Source organism: Polistes canadensis, unplaced genomic scaffold, assembly GCF_001313835.1.
Source record: "Polistes canadensis isolate GaletaPanama2010 unplaced genomic scaffold, ASM131383v1 scaffold_306, whole genome shotgun sequence".
Lineage (NCBI taxonomy): Eukaryota > Metazoa > Arthropoda > Insecta > Hymenoptera > Vespidae > Polistes > Polistes canadensis.
Window position 1 is genome coordinate 7,235 of NW_014569853.1, and position 17,848 is coordinate 25,082.

At 40.4% G+C, this 17,848-nt stretch overlaps 2 protein-coding genes across 2 annotated transcripts; one reads left to right on the forward strand and one right to left on the reverse strand.

Annotated features, from left to right (window-relative positions):
* Nucleotides 1–3,022: 3,022 nt before the first annotated feature.
* Nucleotides 3,023–6,748, reverse strand: LOC106791420. The gene is made up of 4 exons (XM_014757040.1): nt 5,222–6,748; nt 5,130–5,160; nt 3,887–5,067; nt 3,023–3,550 (listed from the first exon to the last, which is right to left on the reverse strand). Exons 1-4 carry the CDS (start codon nt 6,746–6,748, stop codon nt 3,023–3,025), a joined length of 3,267 nt encoding a protein of 1,088 aa, XP_014612526.1.
* Nucleotides 6,749–9,829: 3,081 nt separating this feature from the next.
* LOC106791421 (mucin-22-like) lies at nt 9,830–11,979 on the forward strand. Its single transcript, XM_014757041.1, has 5 exons — nt 9,830–9,908; nt 10,057–10,265; nt 10,327–10,824; nt 10,989–11,307; nt 11,417–11,979. Exons 1-5 carry the CDS (start codon nt 9,830–9,832, stop codon nt 11,977–11,979), a joined length of 1,668 nt encoding a protein of 555 aa, XP_014612527.1.
* Nucleotides 11,980–17,848: the final 5,869 nt, after the last annotated feature.

Here is a 17,848-nt window from a genome sequence, read left to right on the forward strand (position 1 = left end):
GCTACTACCAAAAACAAAGACACTGCTTTGTCGAGCGTGTCTCACGTCTCGGCAGGGTTGTGTACGCCCTGGCGCTTCGCCCTAATCACTCGTTGCATAGGATACGCAACAACGTATATACTAAGTGTCTTACCCGCCTTGCCCTCCTAACCCAAGCAGTAGAGTACCCCTTCGGTGACTTCCCCTTCTGCGTTCCTTGGCCCGTGCCCGCGGTCCGCATCTCTTTCTTCTCCTTTTTTGTCGCATTGGACGCACCCCGGACCAGGTCTCCTACCCGCGATACGCTTCCTGTAGCTCCAACCAGAGTCAGGGCCAGGTCACCTACCCCAGACTCCTGACAGTTGCTTGCTGTTGACAGAGGGTGGCCTGTCCTACCACCACTAAACACCGCCGTGGTTTTGGTCTCCCTCCCACACCGGTTTCTCGCTGAAGCTGTACCCTCCATATTTGCTGAACTGCAAATAAATGGGGTACAGGGCCCCAGCGGGAACGGAACGGAAAGGAAGGAAGTCTAAGAGAAGAGAAAGAGTAGAAAAAGATGGGACAGAAAGCGCTAAAGGTAGAAATAGCCACACGAGATCATTCACACACCATGCATACCATCCCTTTAAGTCGCCTCTTACGACAAGCAGGGAATACTGTGGGAGAATTCTATTACCCCCTGCCCACTGGGGAGAAGCAGCTGCTAATGCTACTGCAACTGCCGATGTAAATGCAACTGCAGTTACGTTTTTTGTACATTATACATTTAGTTTACTTTCTACTGCTACTGAACAACAAACTGCAACAGCAAGTAACCCTGCATTTCCTTTATTAAATATTTTTTTTACATTTTTACTGCAATTAAAACTGCACAACCAACTAAAACCGCATATGCAATTGCAACTGCACATGCAATTGCAACTGCTTTTATTTATTATATAAGTAGGATCAGGGGGAACCACATTAATATTTCTTACAGTTTCTTTAATCTCGCGCTTCGGGCATCCCGACGCCATATGACCATGCTCTCCGCATCAGTAACACTTTAAACCGCGTTCCTTCGTTGGGCAGTTTCTGCTGAGATGACACTTTTCCCCGCAGTTGTAACACGCCAGCGGATTCAATTCTATCGTCCTGCATTCGGCCTTTCCTCTTCCGTCGACACTCGTCGCTGTCGTCTGCTGAAACGGCTTTCCACGTGTCTTGTCCTCATAAGTACTGGACGATAAGGTTAGTTTTTCGAATGCGCGCAATAACAATTCGGTTTCGTCAAAACACTGCATCCTTGCTTAATTCCGAAAAGTCGGATCGGAAATCCCTTCGACTAAATAATCAATAAGTTCGTAGCGGTCTTCAATCAGTACATGATTAGCCTTTATTGTTTTGTCGTGATAATAATCTATAAAAGATTCGTCTCTTTTCCACACACGATCTTGAAACTGCTTGCGCAAAACCAACTTACTGGGCCTGTGATAAAACATACTTTCAAATCTCTCCATCAGATCGTTCAAGTTGGTTTCCAGAAATTCGGGTCGCGAATGCATCCATTCTAGCGCTTTACCACGCAGTCGCATCCCTATTAAGATTCTTGCCACATCATCATTCAACCTGTACGTCGTACGCAATGCTATCACCTGCTTCTTCCATCCAGGGAAATCTTCAGCCTTCCCATCAAAAAAACTCAATAACTCAGCTATCGTCTTCACGCCCACTTGCGCGTTCGGACTTTGCACCGCTGGTTTGTCTTGCATAGACACGTTTGACTATCGTAAAGTACGCGCTAATTCCAGTTTGCGTTTCACAATCTCCAATTCTTTTTCCATTAACGCCTTTTCTCGTCAAAGAAAATCCATCTCGCGTCAATCTTGCGTCGGATCGTCGCCTGCTGCTGCACACAATTCATTTGTCTGCCCGTCGGCGACTTGGCTTCTCACGTCGTCGCTGCTAAAATTTGGCATCGACTCACCCGATGGATCGTAATCATACAATCGAGCCATTAGCTCAGCCTTCGCACCACTTGTACTTAGTCCTCTTCTTTGCAACAATTTCTTGAGCGACGCTACGGTTAATCTGCTCGAATCTCTGGTCGACATGTTGTAATCTTACGTCATACTTTCACAGTCTTAGTCCGTACCGATATCGCAATAACGATTAAATTGCTTGCACACCAGATTTGGCACGATAGATTAAACTATCCTAGACGAGCCCCTAAAATTATGTAAGATCAGGGGTTGGGAAGCAAAACAAAAGGTTAAGGGTAAATTTTGATGGTGTATATATTGGGAAAATATCGGTATGACAAAAACGTTTAAACACTTCTTAAAATAATAGGAATTATAAAAACAAGCGCGGAATGTCTTAAAGAACTAAGGATATACGTCTTAAACGGTTTAGAAATATAACGACTCAAACGACTTAACAAATTAACGACTTAAACAACTAAACAAAATAACGAATCAGACGACTTAATGAAGTTACGACTTTAATGACTTGACAAAATTACGGATTTAACAAATTCGCGATTTTTAAAAACGTCTTTTAGTCTCGACAATCGGCCAACAACTCTATCTTTTCTTTTTTTTTCCTTAGCAACGGCTTTTTGCTCTGGTCACGTAGCAAACATACACACATGCACACGCACATCAACATTCGTCCAAACAAGTGAATAACCCGCACTGCACGAGCTATTGCCCATCGACTGAAGCTTGACAAAGAGTATCATGCCTCGTCCTAACATATATATGTAGGATTTTTGATGGGAAAAACAGTTTAATTACAATTTCTAATGATTAATACAAAACGCAGATCCTCTCTGTTACAACGTTCAACACTCTCTGTCCTTTATTTCGTCCGTTGTCCCCGGTTACTTAATCTAACAAAATCCTATCGCCCTATGCTAACAAGACGGCAACGCCTACCGTCTCCTACACTCGGCCATTCTGCAGCGGTATCTGTCCTCAGATACCGTTTCGCTTCACATTCATTCATTCGCATTAATTTCATTTACTCATAGTTATTTACACGTCTGCCACAATAATCACTAATCATCACTCGACTCACTATCACTCAACCCAATGTTTATGCTTTCGACCCACGGTTTCATGTAATCCGCCGATGTAGAAGTTTGTAAAGGACCCTCCGATTCGCCTACCTTACGCACCACATATCGATCATTACGTAAGGCTTTTATTATCTGATACGGACCCAAATATTTCGATGCCAACTTCAAGCCTGGTACCAATGGCGTTCGCTTGATTGCCACCAAGTCATCCTCATTATATCGTTTTGCTTCCTTACGTCGTTTGTTATATGTTTTGATATTTTCTCGCTGCACTTTCTGCAACTGGTCTCGAACAGCATCTCTGAGTTCATCGCGATCCTTTTGAAACTCCCGTAGCCACTCGGTCTCTATAATCTCTCGAATTTGTGGATCATTTCTTACTCTCATATGCACTCCAAAAAGGACGTCAAAAGCGGATGTCCCTGTGCTGCGATTTGGAACGGCATTTAAGCATTGTTGTGCTCTTCCCAAATATTTGTACCAGTCTTGGGGTTTTGGCGCCGCTAACTTAGTAAGAACAGGAATAAGAGTTCTGTTTATCCTTTCAACTTGCCCATTTCCCCTAGGCACACCGGTTGTAATTTTTACGTGCTTAATACCCTCCTCTTAACAATACTCCTCAAACTCATGCGCAGTAAAGGCGGTGCCACGGTCCGATATGATCCTTCTCGGGTTTCCGAATATCACCGCCTGCTTTCGAAGCCTATCTAGAGTTTCGGCTGTATTTGTTGACCGAACCGCGTACAACCACACAAACTTAGAAAAAGCATCTACTACCACTAAGATATATCTATAATTTTTCTTCGTCGAGTTTAGCGGTCCCAGATGATCTATGTGATATACGTCCAGCGGTATGCTGCCCTTCTCAATAGGATTAAGGAATCCTTCCTGTTTACCCTGTTTTCGTTCCGCTAAAATACAACTTACACAAGTACGCACAACCTTTTCAATTTTTGAACGCATATTCTGGAACCAATAATTCCGTTTCACTAACGTTTCCGTTTTTGCCGCTGAAAAATGCCCATTCTCGTGAACACGCCTAATTATTTCGGTGATCATTGATTTCGGTACAATTAATCGCATTTCCCCTTCGTYTTGTTTAAACAATAAGCCATACCTAATCTTATAATCATTAAGCTCATCTCGCTGCGCCAATTCGAAGAACTTCCCAAGTTCGTTATCACTACGCTGCGCCCTACCAATCCTCACATTCACGCTCTCATCGCTTTCATCTATTACCATGCTGGTCGGCAATGGATTCCGACTCAACGCATCAACATGCAACATACTTTTATCCGGTCTATGCTTTATCTCATATTGGAACTCTTCTAATAACAAAGCCCACCGAGCAACTCTCACACATAAATCCTTCTTATTCATAGTCATCGAAAATGCTTGACAATCAGTTACTATTTTAAACGGTATACCCAACAGATAAATTCTAAACTTCCGTAACGCTTTTATTATTGCTAACACTTCGAGCTCGTAACTAGTGTATTTCGCCTCAGTCGATGTAGTCTTACCACTCGCATAATAGATCGGATGAAATTTATCATTATTTTCGTCGCGCTGCAATAAGATTGCGCCATATCCGTACATAGACGCGTCAGTATGTAGTTCTGTTTCGGCTCCAACCCTATATATGTTCAACACTGGTTTATTGCTTAAGGCTCGCTTCAACTGCTCTACTGCTTCTTTTTGCTTCTCCCCGAACTCAAATTTTACATCCGCTTCTAGTAGATCCGTCAATGGCCGCGCGATCAAGGAGTAATTAGCTATGAATTTTCTAAAGAATCCCGTTAGCCCCAGAAAACTTTGAATTTGCTTTATGCTCGAAGGTTGTAGGAGCTTTATGACCGCTTCCGTTTTCCCTCTAGACGGCCTAATCCTTCCGTTTCCAATCACATGTCCTAAAAATTTCACTTGTGATTCAAGGAAACGACACTTCGACCACTTAATGTTTAGCCCAAATTGTTCGGCCACTTGAATTACCTCCTGTAAATATTCTATTCCAGACTCACGGTCTTTTGAGGGTATTATTAAATCATCAATGTATATTAATACTATCTTTTTACCGATCAATTACCTGAACACAGCATTAATAAATTTTTGGAAAACTGCGGGAGAATTGCATAACCCAAACGGCACGTATAAAAATTCGTATTGCCTATCACAAACTATAAATGATGTGTATTTTCTGCTTTCTGGTTCCAATGGTACATGGAAAAACCCGTTTTTCAAATCCAATGTACTAAAAATTTTTGCATTCTGAAGCGCGTCCAACTGATCGTCAATCAACGGAAGCGGATAACGGTCCTTCACTATTTTCTTATTTATCTTTCGGTAATCCACGCAGAGCCTTGTACTACCGTCCTTTTTCTTTACTAGTACAACTGGACTCGCGTACTCAGATAACGATGGTTGAATAATACCGCTAGATAACCAATTACTAATGTGATTCTCTACCTCCTGCCCTTCCGACGGAGGTAAACGTCTTGGCCGCTGATAAACTGGCTCTTCGTCTTTTAGTATCAAACTCATTTTAACACCAACATCACGCGCTTTCACCGGATTATAATTATTAATCAAGTCTACCACCAATTTTTTATGCTCACTCGACGGAATGTGCGACAGATCTAACTCATTTGTATCATATACACAGTCTATCTTTAAGATTTCGACTACTTTCTCACTGTTCTCCCCGCTTCCTGACGGTTTGCTAATTGCAATTTTTCCCTCTCTAATATTAATATCCACTGTATCCAAAAAATCAGTTCCTATCAAAACAGCATGCTGCATCAATTTACCGGGTACCACGGAAATTTCAATGGTGTATTGATTACCATCAATTTCAATACCTGCAAAGAATTCCCCTAACGTTTTATTGTCCTCCGAGCCTATTCCACGAAATCTGATCTCATTCGTTTTCAATCTAGGCGATCCTATTTGTATGTATTGTGCGGCTCGCATTAGAGATATATCACTTCCGGTATCAATTAGCGCGTCAATTTTCTGACCATTTATTATTACTTCCTTATAATACTTTCCTCGCACCGATCGCGAGATTTTACATGAATTTTTGTTAGCAATACGATTTCTAGGGCAATTAACCGCGATATGACCAAATTCTCTACATTCGAAGCACTTCGTGCCTCTACTCTTATATGGGCATTCCTCGCTAAAATGACCCATCGTACCGCAATTTTTGCACCTCAAACGGTTATCTGATATGTTATTTATCCTTCCTCTAACGCAAGCGTCTATGCTGCTTCGATGTGTCATTAAGTTACCCATCTTCGCCTGCTGCGGGCGTCCTTTCAGCGATATATGCTCAAACGCTCTCAGAAGGGATTCCTTCCTTTTATGACCATGCACCCTTGCCTGATCTCGTAGCGATTGATCTGGTATTCCAGCGATGATTAATTCGATCATTTCTTCCTCGTCAATCTCTATCCGGCTCGCTAATATGATCTTCTCATGGAAGTAATCGCTAAAAGACTCGTCACGCTTCCAAACACGTTCCTGGAACCTTGTTCGCAAGGTCATCTTGCTGATTCGCTGATGGAACATTTTTCGCAACTCAACTAAAAGTTCATCCACTGTGAGATGCAGGTATTCTCTCCGCGATCTAAACCACTCTAATGCTCGCCCCTTTAAACGCTGTACGATCATCACTTTCGCCTGGTCTTCGGTCAAATGATACATGTCACGCAGGTAGTTTACGTGGTCTTCCTATATTGTAAACTCATCTGCCTCCCCTTCAAAGTATCCAATCAATTCAATAACAGCTTTTAACGATAATTTACTTATCTCCGTTTGTGTAGGTGACCGCTTCGTCTCTTCCAACCCGTACAATTGACCAATAGCAGGACTTTGTGTCCTTCGCAGGATCTCTATTTCCTTCCGCGCTAGTTCCACTTCTCGTTCCGCTATCTCCTTCTCTTTTCGAAAGATTTCCATCTTTCGTCTTAAAAGCGCAAGCTCATCCATACTTTCACTCGCCGCGGCTACGGTTACGTTCCGCGTTTCTTCGACATCCCTCCTCGCAATACTGTCTCCTATCACCCAATTTTCCGATGGATCAGCTTCCATAAGGCGAGCTATCAACTCGCTTTTAACATCAGTCGTGGCAAGTCCCAAAGCTTCCAACTTCTCCTTCAATTCTGATACTAAAAATTCTGAAGGCACTTTACGTACATCGCTCATGATTTATTTTTTCTCTTCTATCCTGTTTCGCACACACGACTCTCTGTCACGCTGTTTAACGCTAATTCTTCACTATCGCAAAAGTTCTCAACAATTCACTATCGCAAAAATTCAAACCAATTCACTATCGCAAAACTTCACACAAATTCGCTATCGCAGTATTCGCTGTTATTTTTCCGCAATCCTACTCTTCACACGCTGTAGCTCCTCAATCCCGGCTGAGCCCCCAATTTTGTAGGATTTTTGATGGGAAAAACAGTTAAATTACAATTTCTAATGATTAATACAAAACGCAGATCCTTTCTCTTACAACGCTCAACACTCACTGTCCTTTATTTCGTCCGTTGTCCCCGGTTACTTAATCTAACAAAATCCTATCGCCCTATGCTAACAAGACGGCAACGCCTACCGTTTCCTACATATATATTTAACGATTTTACTGACCCGGCAATTTTCACTGCACATGCTACTGCAACTGCTAATGCAATGGCATTTTTTAAACGTATATTTATTTATCTTCTTTACTGGAACTGCTACTGCACATAGAACTGAAACAAAAACTGCACATGCTATGGCAACTTCAACTGCTTTTTTTTATATTATAATCATTTATTTATAGACTGCAAATGTAACTTCACCTGCCAATTTACATGCTTCTGCAACTGCAAAGCAACCTGCTGTAGCTACTGCGCATAGAACTGCAATTGCTACTGCAAATGAAACTGCAACTGCATTTTTTTTTTATTTTATATTTTTTTTACGTTTTAACTGCCAATGCTACTACCACTTCAACTGTAACTGCAAAGAGCTGCTACGTCAACTGCTGCTTCACATGCTACTGCAACTACAACAGCATTTTATTTATTTTTATATTTTTTGTACTTTTTAACAGAATATCCATCTGCCACTGCAACTGCAACTACAACTGTCACTGCCACTGCAACTGCAACTGCATCTGCAACTACACATGCTCATAGTACTGCAAATAAAACTGCATTTTTTTATTATTTTATATATATTTACTTTTTTACTGCAAATGTAATTGCAGCTGCAACTGCAATCACATTTTTTTAATATATATTTTTTTATTTTTTTTACTGGAAGAGCCACTGCACATGCAAACGCTACTAAGCCTGAATTTTTTTATAAAAGCTGTTTTTACCTTAATAAATTTAACTGAATTTGCCTATGCAACTGCAACTGTAGCTGTCATTGCACATGCTACTGAAACTGCTAATGCAATAGCATTTTTTAAATATATATTAATTTATCCTTTCTACTGGAACTGCTACTGCATATGCAACTGTTAATACGACTGCAACTGCTTGTGCTACTAAAACTGCAACTCTAACTGCAACTGCACCAGCAGCAGCCACTGCAACTGCACCAGCAGCAGCCACTGCAACTGCAACTGCACAAGCTCATGCAACTGCAACCGCCTAATTTTCCTAATATATATATACTGCTTGCTTTTTAACTCCACAAAAAATTGCCATTGAAACTGACTCTGCAACTGCAGCCGCACATGCTACTGCCACTAATACGGTTTTTTTTTTTATTCGGTTCTGTACATTTTAACAGAATATCCACCTGCAACTGCAACTGCAACTGCAACTACACATGCTACTGCAACTGCTAATGCAATTCCCTTTTTTTAATGTATATTTAATTATATATTTTACTGGAACTGCAACTGCACATGCAACTGTGACTGCGACTGGTACTGCCGATGCTACTGCAACTGCAACTTTAACGGCAACTGTAACAGCAGCTGCTAATGCTACTGCAACTGCCTATGCAAATGGAACTGCAGCCTCATTTTTTATATATCATATATATATTTTTCTTTTTACTGCTACTAAACAAAACACTTTAACCGCAACTTATCCTGCATTTTCTTTAATAAATATTTTTTTAACTTAATTATCAATATTCTTGTCTAAAAATATGTTATTAATATAAGTCCCAAAGGGAAATTTAGACGGTTATTAAATCTTATGAACAATTTATTTTTACTTAGTTGTACGTTTCGTCCCTTACTGGGGACTTCATCAGCAACTAAAAAATTTTTATTATGACTTGTTAATAAATATAAAACATTACAATACATTCTAATTTTTTACCTTGATCATTTACAGTTCACGTGTAAATACATATTATCTTTTTTACAGAGTCATACATTTCAATAAAACTTAACATATTACAATACAATTTGATCCTAAACACCTTATCTCATCACACGTAATCAAATACTGATTCTATCTAGACTAGTGTTTATTAATCTAGGTATCTTCAGTATTATGATGTCCTCTATTTGTGTGTCCTGTTATGATAATTGAATTTTAAAATTTCATTATAGATGTTGTTTAAATTGTTCGTGTCTGTCCTATAGCTAACTGTATTGTTATTCGTTATGTGGTACATTTCGCTTATATTCCTTTTTTTGGAATAGTATTGCAACTGCAAATGCTACTGCAACTGCAACTAAAACTGCATTTTATTTTATTTTATATTTTTTACGTTTTAACTGCAAATGCAACTATAACTCCAGCAGTAATTGCAAAAGTTGCTGCTTCTTCCATGGCAACTGCAACTGTCACTGCAACTGCAGCTGCACATGCAATTGTAACTATAAAAGCAAATAATGTTTTTTTTATATGTTTTTTACTTTTTAAAAGAAACTGCGCATGAAACTGACACTGCTACAGCAAATGCAACGGCAGCTGCAACTGCACATGCTACTTTAACTCTAACTGAATTTTATGTGTAATTAATATTTTGTTCCTTTTTACCTGAAAATTCAACAGCAAATGCATCTGCAACTGCAACTGCTTATGAACATAAAACTGAAACAACACTAGCTAATGCAACTGCTTATATACACAAAAATGCAACGACAACAGCAACTGTAACTGCAACTCAATCTGCAAAGGCCACTTCAACTGCAAATAACAATGCACAAGAAACTGCAACTTTGACTGGAACTGCAAATGCACAAAAAACTCTTACTGCAACTGTAACTGCAGCATAAACTACCCCCTAACTGCTACTGCAGCTGCAAATAAAATTAAAAATAGGACTTTACCTGTAAAAGAAACTGCAGATTCAACATCAGCTGCAACTGCAACTGCACATTTAACTACAAATGCGCTAGCCTCATTTTTATTAAATATATTTTACCATTTTCAACTGCAAATGCCACTGTTACTATAACTGCAACTGCAACTACACAAAAAACAGCAACTGCATCTGCAACTAAAACAACAACTGCAACTGCGACAGCAAATGTAACTGCAACAAAATCTGTAAATGCTATCGCAAATGCCGCTTCGACAGAAAATGTAACTCCACATGAAACTACAAGAGCCACTGCGACTTTAACTACAACTGGAACCGAAACTGCAAATAGCACTGCTCATGCGACTGTAACTGCAACTGCAAGTACTACTACACAAAAAACTGTATCTGTGACTGCAACTGCAGCTGAACATAAAATTGCCACTGCAACTACAACTGCAACTGCAACTTTTACTGAAAATGAAACTGCAACGGCAACTGTCACTGCAACTACAACGGCGTGAGCACAAGTAACCGATACTGCCACTGAAACTGCAACTGCGACTGCTGAAGATACCGATACTGCAACTGGGACCGCAACTGCGACTAAAGGTACTAATGCTACTGCAACTGCAACAGTAACTATAACTGCTATCGCAAATGCATCTGATATTGCTTCTAGCCTGCAACTACAAATGCAAATAAAACTGCAAATGCAAATTTAACTTTATCTTCACATTTACCTGCAACCGTAACTTTAGCAGCGACAGAGCATAAAACTGCAACTGCAACTAAAACTGCGACAGTTACTGAAACTAGAAATGCAACTGCGACACTAACTGCAACTAAAATTGCAACCGATACTGTAACTGCAACTGCAAAAGCAACTGAAACAGCAAATGCGACTACACATGCCACTGCAACTGTACCTGTACCTGCAAATAAACTTGCAACTGTAAATTCCACTGCTAATGCAACCGCAACAGTATATACAAATTCAAGTAAAACTGTAGCTTCCACTGTTTTTTTATTATAATTTTATTTTTACCAATTTTAGCGGCACATGCAAATACATCTGCATATGCACATGCAACAGAAAAAGAACTGCAGTTGGACATGCAACTGCTACTGTTACTGCTACTGCAACTACAATTGCAACTGTACAGGCAACTGCAATTGCAAATACTACTACACCAGCACCCGCAACTGGGACTGTATCTGAAACTGCACAAGAAACCGATACTGTAACTGTAACTGCAGCTGGAACAGGACATGCAACTGCAATTGCAGCAGAAACTAAAACTGCAACTAAAACAGCAAATGCGACTGAACATACAACTTCTACTGTAACTGAAACAGCTATCGCAAATGCGACTAAGGCTGCAAATAAAACTAAACATGAAACTTTAACTGCAATTGAAACTGCACAAGCAACTGCCACTGTAACGGCAACTACAACTATAGCTGCAGATATAACTGCAGATTTAACAGCAACTGCAACTAAAACAACAAATACAACTGCAACTGCGACTGCGCAGGCAACTGAAACTACAACTAAAACTGCAACTGCAACTAAAAATGCCACTGCAACTGCGAATTCACATACAACTACAACTGCTATTGTACATTCAATTACAAATGCGCATGCCTTATTTATATTATTTATTTTTTAACATTTTAAACTGCACATGCAACTGCAACTGAAACTGCAACAGCAACTGAAACTGGACAAGTAACTGACACTGTTACTAAAACTGCAACTGCAACTGCAACTGCTGAAAAACAAGAAACTGCAACAGCATCTACTACTGTAACTGTCACTGCAACTACTTTACAACATGAATCTGCAACAACACCTGCAACTGCAACTGCAATTGCATCTGCTACGGCAACATCGACAGCAAATAACAATGCATAAGAAACCGCAACTATGACTGGAACTGCAACGGCACAAGAAACTGATACTGCAACTGTTACTGTACCTGAAACAACACTTGCAACTGGAAATGCATTTACAACTGCACAAGCAACTGCAACTGAAAATACCACCACACAAGCATCTGTAACTTGGACTGCAACTGCCACTATAGCTGCAAATGCGACTGCACATGCACCAGTAATTGTAACTAAAACTGCTATCGCAAATAAAGCTGAGGCGTCAAATAAAGCTACACATGAAACGGCTACTGGTCATGCAACTGCTACTGTAACTGAAACTGCAACTGCCATTAAAACTGCAAATAGAAATGCACATGCCATAGCAACTGTAACTGTAACTGCAACTACATTAGCAACTGCATATGCAACTGCAGCGGCAACTACGACAGTAAGTGCCACCTGACATGCAACTGCTACTGTAACTGCCACTGCAAATGCAACTGAAACTGCTAATGCGACTACACATGTTACTGCAACTGTAACCGTTACTGCTATCGCAAATGCAACTGAGGCTGCAAATAAAACTACACATGAAACTTTAACTGCAATTAAAATTGCACAGGCAACTGTACAATTTTGTGAAACTTTAACTGCAATTAAAATTGTAACTGCAACTGCAACTATAACTGCAAATATAACTGCAGATTGATCTGCAACTGCAAATGCCACTGATATTTCAAGTAAAACTACGACTTTAACTGCCACTGTAACTGCATATTTTTTTATTATATGTATTGTATTAGTTTTAACGGCACATGAAACTTCTCCTACACATTTAAATTCAAATGCTACAGTAACTGAAAATGAAACTGCGACAGCAACTGCAACAGCAACTGTAACTGTAACTGCTATCGCAAATGCAACATAAACTTTAAATGAACCTGCACATGAAACTGCAATGGCAAATAAAAGTGCAAATGCTATTGCAATTTGAACTGCAACAGCAACTATTACTGCAAATAAAACTGCAACATGAAAATGCAACTGCAACTGCTACTGTAAATGCAACTGCAACTGAGACTGCAACTGCAACTGTAACTGTGACTGCACATGCAACTACAACTGTAACTGTAACCGCTATCGCAAATGCAACTTAGAAAAAAGTGCTAGTTTACAAAAATTTTTAATCGTTTGCGTTAAAGCCTTGAAGCGTTTACCTGCGAATAAAAATTTTAAGACCGAAAAATAAGAGTTGATATTATTGATGTGTCGGACATCAGCAGTTCAAGAAAGAGGAAAAATCCTTTAATTTCTACTATTTTTGTTATTTTTCCAGTAGAATTCAATGTTTTTTCGACGAAAAGCAATCGTTGTTAACCTGAAATCTAATTTGTTTTTTTTTTCTAGAAGCACATTTTTTACATACTATGAACATTTCTCTACATATTTAAGAAAATTTTTTGCTACTTTTTTCGGATCTTTACGTAGTAGCAAACTATAAGATCTTTAAAGTAGTGCTACCTAACAGAAGTTATTAGTCGTTTGCGTTAATGCTTTAAAGCGTATTTCTGCGAATAAAAAATTGAAGACCGAAAAAAAAGAGCTAGCTGATATCATTAATGGTCCGACAACAGCAGGCCTAGAAAAGGAAAAATCGTTCATTTTCAAATATTTTCGTTTTTTATACGTGTAGAATTTTATTCTTTTTTGACGAAAAACGATCACTGTTAACACAAATTTCAATGTGTTTAGTGTCTAAAAGCATATTTTTCACCGTCTATGAACATTTCTGTATATAAGAAAAAGTATTTTTAGCTGCTTTTCCAGCCTGTGGGTATTAGCAAACCGTAGGATCTCTAAAGAAGTGCTAACTAACAGAAGTTTCGAAACGTTAGCGCTCAAGCCTTGAAGCGTATACTTACGAATAAAAATTTTAGGACTGAAAAAAATCAGTTGATATTGTTACGTTTGGAGACGCAATATGTTTGTATTAACTAACAGATTGCCTGTTTTAACCACTTTGCTTACGCCGGGTATAGTAAGGACCAGGTGGGTTCGTTTACCCCAAGAATTGAGAGTAATAAAAATGGCAAACAATATACTAAACGCGACTAATTTATAAGAGGAATGAGGAGGAGTTTGGAGGATTATTACAAGTAGTAATTCAAAACCATTCCCCGTTGCTCTGGTTCACAAAATGATTTAGTGTTTGGTAAAACATTTTACTTACAAACACGTAATTTTACAATATCAGGATCCTCAATCCAATTAGGTGCTTACGCTTCCGTTTCTGACCCTTAACAAGTTATCTATGAAGTCCCGTCTTGCTTTCACGTCGATCGGGATATTATGATTTCCTCGGAGCATACGGACGCTGTTTCCAACAAACACACTATTTAAAAGGAGAACGAAAACTAACAAACACACAAGATATTCACAAACTAAACGCAACTAGTGGAATTTGACCGAGTTATTTATTAGATTTGTAGAATTTACAAGTTTTACCTCACTTCCACCAAACTTTGTATTTTTAGGAAAACTATGACTTCATAAACTAATAGCCTAATGGCTCAATAACTAAATACACGACGATACTTTATAATGCTCTTATAGAGATCTCGAAAATAATATTCAAATGATCAAAAAATATAGCTCGCTAAATGTTCAAAAAATAATACTCGAATTAATGCACGTAAAATAATAATTGATTATTACTCGCGAGGAACCAAGAGTGACTCCCTTTATAGTGTAAAAACTGTCCTAGTGATGGCTTGTTCGCAGCCGTTCCCACGAGCGAATTCCGCTGACCTAAACGGCTTCACGAGAATTTGAAGAAGTCGCACTAGCGGAGGCTTCATACGAGCCAGCGTGCAGCAGCAGTAATTAACACATTTTCATATATTATTTAGGTCGCTTTGGCGCCTATGATTTCATTCTTTATTCACTTCTAAAAATGTTCATTTTCTGCTGATGGTCTAACAGTTTCGATCCAGTACATCCGACTGTACCAAACTAACGGCCAGCGGATGCGATCATCAGATTTCGCCCAGGTCGCACTTCTGGAATGCGCGTGAACCGCCGTAGAGGACAAATAGGTCGCACACGTATAAGAAATAGAGAGGAGGTTTCCTGGTATATCATGCGATGGAAAAGTACTAAGAAATATTAAGTGTCGTTAAGGAGAAAAGAATAATATTCTAAAAGTTATATCGTGGCGGGACGTCACAATATCATTGATATCCAACCACAGCAGTATAAGAAAGAGGAAAAATCGTTCAATTTGTTTAGTGTCTAAAAGAAATTTTTTTCCGTCTACGAACATTTCTCTATAAATTTAAAAGAATTTTTAGCTGCTTTCCGGACCTGTACGTAGTGGCAAGCTATAAGAGCTCTTAAGAAGTGACAATTAACAAATGTCTTAAATCGTTGGCTTTCAAGCCTTAGAGCGTATACATACGAATAAAAATTTCAAGACTGAATCTAATGAGCTAATATCATTGATGGCCCGACCACAGCAGGCTGACCTAACCCGTATGACCTAATCCTAAACTAACGTGCTCTGACCAAACCCATACTCAACCCGCTCTGACTTGACCCTGACCTTACTCGCTCCAACTTAACTTTGAACTAACCAGCTCTTACCAAACCATGAGCATACCTGATTTGACGTAAACCTGACCTAAGCTGCTTCGACAAAACCCTGACCTAACCAACTCTGACCTAACTCTGACCGAACCCGCTTTGACCTAACCCTTACAAAACCCGATCTGAACAAACCCTAACCTTACCCGCTCTTACATAACCCAGACTTTACCTGATTTGACCTAACCTTGACCTAACTCGCTGTTACATAACCCTAACCTTATCTGCCCTTATCCAACTTTGATTAAACCCGCTCTGACCTTTTTTTTTGTTTTTTTTTCGTCAGGGGGAAAAACCTTCCAAAGGCGCCGTGGGCCCGGTACCAAAGAAAGAGGAAGGCGCAACACACGGTTCGTGCATACCATGCCAGATGCCACCTCCCCAAACAAGTCCAGCCGGAATTCGCCATGTTCTCGTCATTCACACTCAACAGGGACCTTCCCTCTGGAGACGCTGACGCCACGCATACTGAGGCGCACTCGACAGTAGGGTTTTATCCCTCCTGGAGGCGCAGCTTAACCGAGACATAATCCAAGTTGGCCCAGCCTTCCGTCCCATGACGTGCAGGATAGGCCTATTCACCCATTCTTACATTCACTTCCATAATCAGAAGGGAGCAGCGCACAGGACTCGGCCTTTCGCCGCCTAAGCCACCCGAAGTCTCGCTCGAGGGGGTCGCCTAGGTACAAAACCTCTCTGCGACCCCGCATGCATCCTTCTCACACTCATCCACTCTCTGTCTCTCTCATCCTGTTCTTTCTTTCGCATCACTCGTCTTGCAAAAGCCTTGAATGCAGCCCATCCCCCCGGCATATTCAGAGATGCCCTGACTATGCCGGGAAGGGAGAGCCGTATTCCCCCCAACTCCCTTACCAAAGCATTCCTTTCACCCGTCCACTCTCGGCAGACGATCAGGGTGTGATCCGCGTCATCCTCATCATCTCCGCAATAAAAGCATCGCGGAGATGCAGCCCTCCCTATTCTATATAGGTACGCCGGAAAACAGCTATAACCGGTCATCAGCTGAGTGGTGTGAAAGGTAGTGCCGATAGAGAGCGGCCTCTCAACCCACTCAACGAACCCATCGGCAATAACTGCACTCACGCGCACCCCTGTCTCCCCAGGAACATCAGCTAATCCTAACTCCTACTCCCACCATGCAACAACCGCACCTTACCTCGCGAAGGCACCAAACGTCGCCTTGATGCCCGAAGGGACTAGTTCCTCCGCGATAACTAAAGGGGACCACCAGGACCCCTTCCTTTGTCCGTCCTTTTTGCCGATTATTTTCGGCATAGCCATGTCACAGGCACTCCTTAACGTTTCGCGTATCCACTTCACCAACACTCGCGAACGATCAGCGTTCCCCGGACGCGTCAACTCACCCGATATGAGGGCAGCAGCAAGAACGTCAGTGTCCACCACCCTCAAATTCCACCAAGGGAAAGTCTTGTTCTGCGGGCGTAAACTTCGGACACCTGTAGCCTCATGCCTATATTGAAATCTAATGAAACAATGGTCTGAGAGGGACTCTGCCTCATCTACCCCCCATTTTGTTAGGCGGACACTAACAGCCGGTGAGCCCCACGTAAGGTCGATAACGCTCGACCCACGGGTGGGGGGGGGGGGACTCTGACCTAACCCTGACCTTACTCGCTCTGACCTAACTCGGACCAAACATGCTCTGACCTAACCCTGACTTAGCCGGCTAAAACTTTACCCTGAAATAACCCACTTAGACTTGACCCTGAACTTATAGTTTTTATATACTATATATTATATTTATATTTTATTAAAAAATATATATAAAAAAACAAAAAAGAAAAAAAAATTATGCAGTTGCATTTAAAGTTGCATTAAAAGTTGCTGTTGCTGCTGCAGTTGCACTTTTTATTTATAAGTTAAAAAAATTTGTAATAAAAAAAATGAAGGTTCCGTTGCAGTTGCAGTGGCAGTTAGAAAGTTAAGAAAATGTATATTGAAAAAAATGCAGATGCTTTTGCAGTTGCAATTGCAGTTACA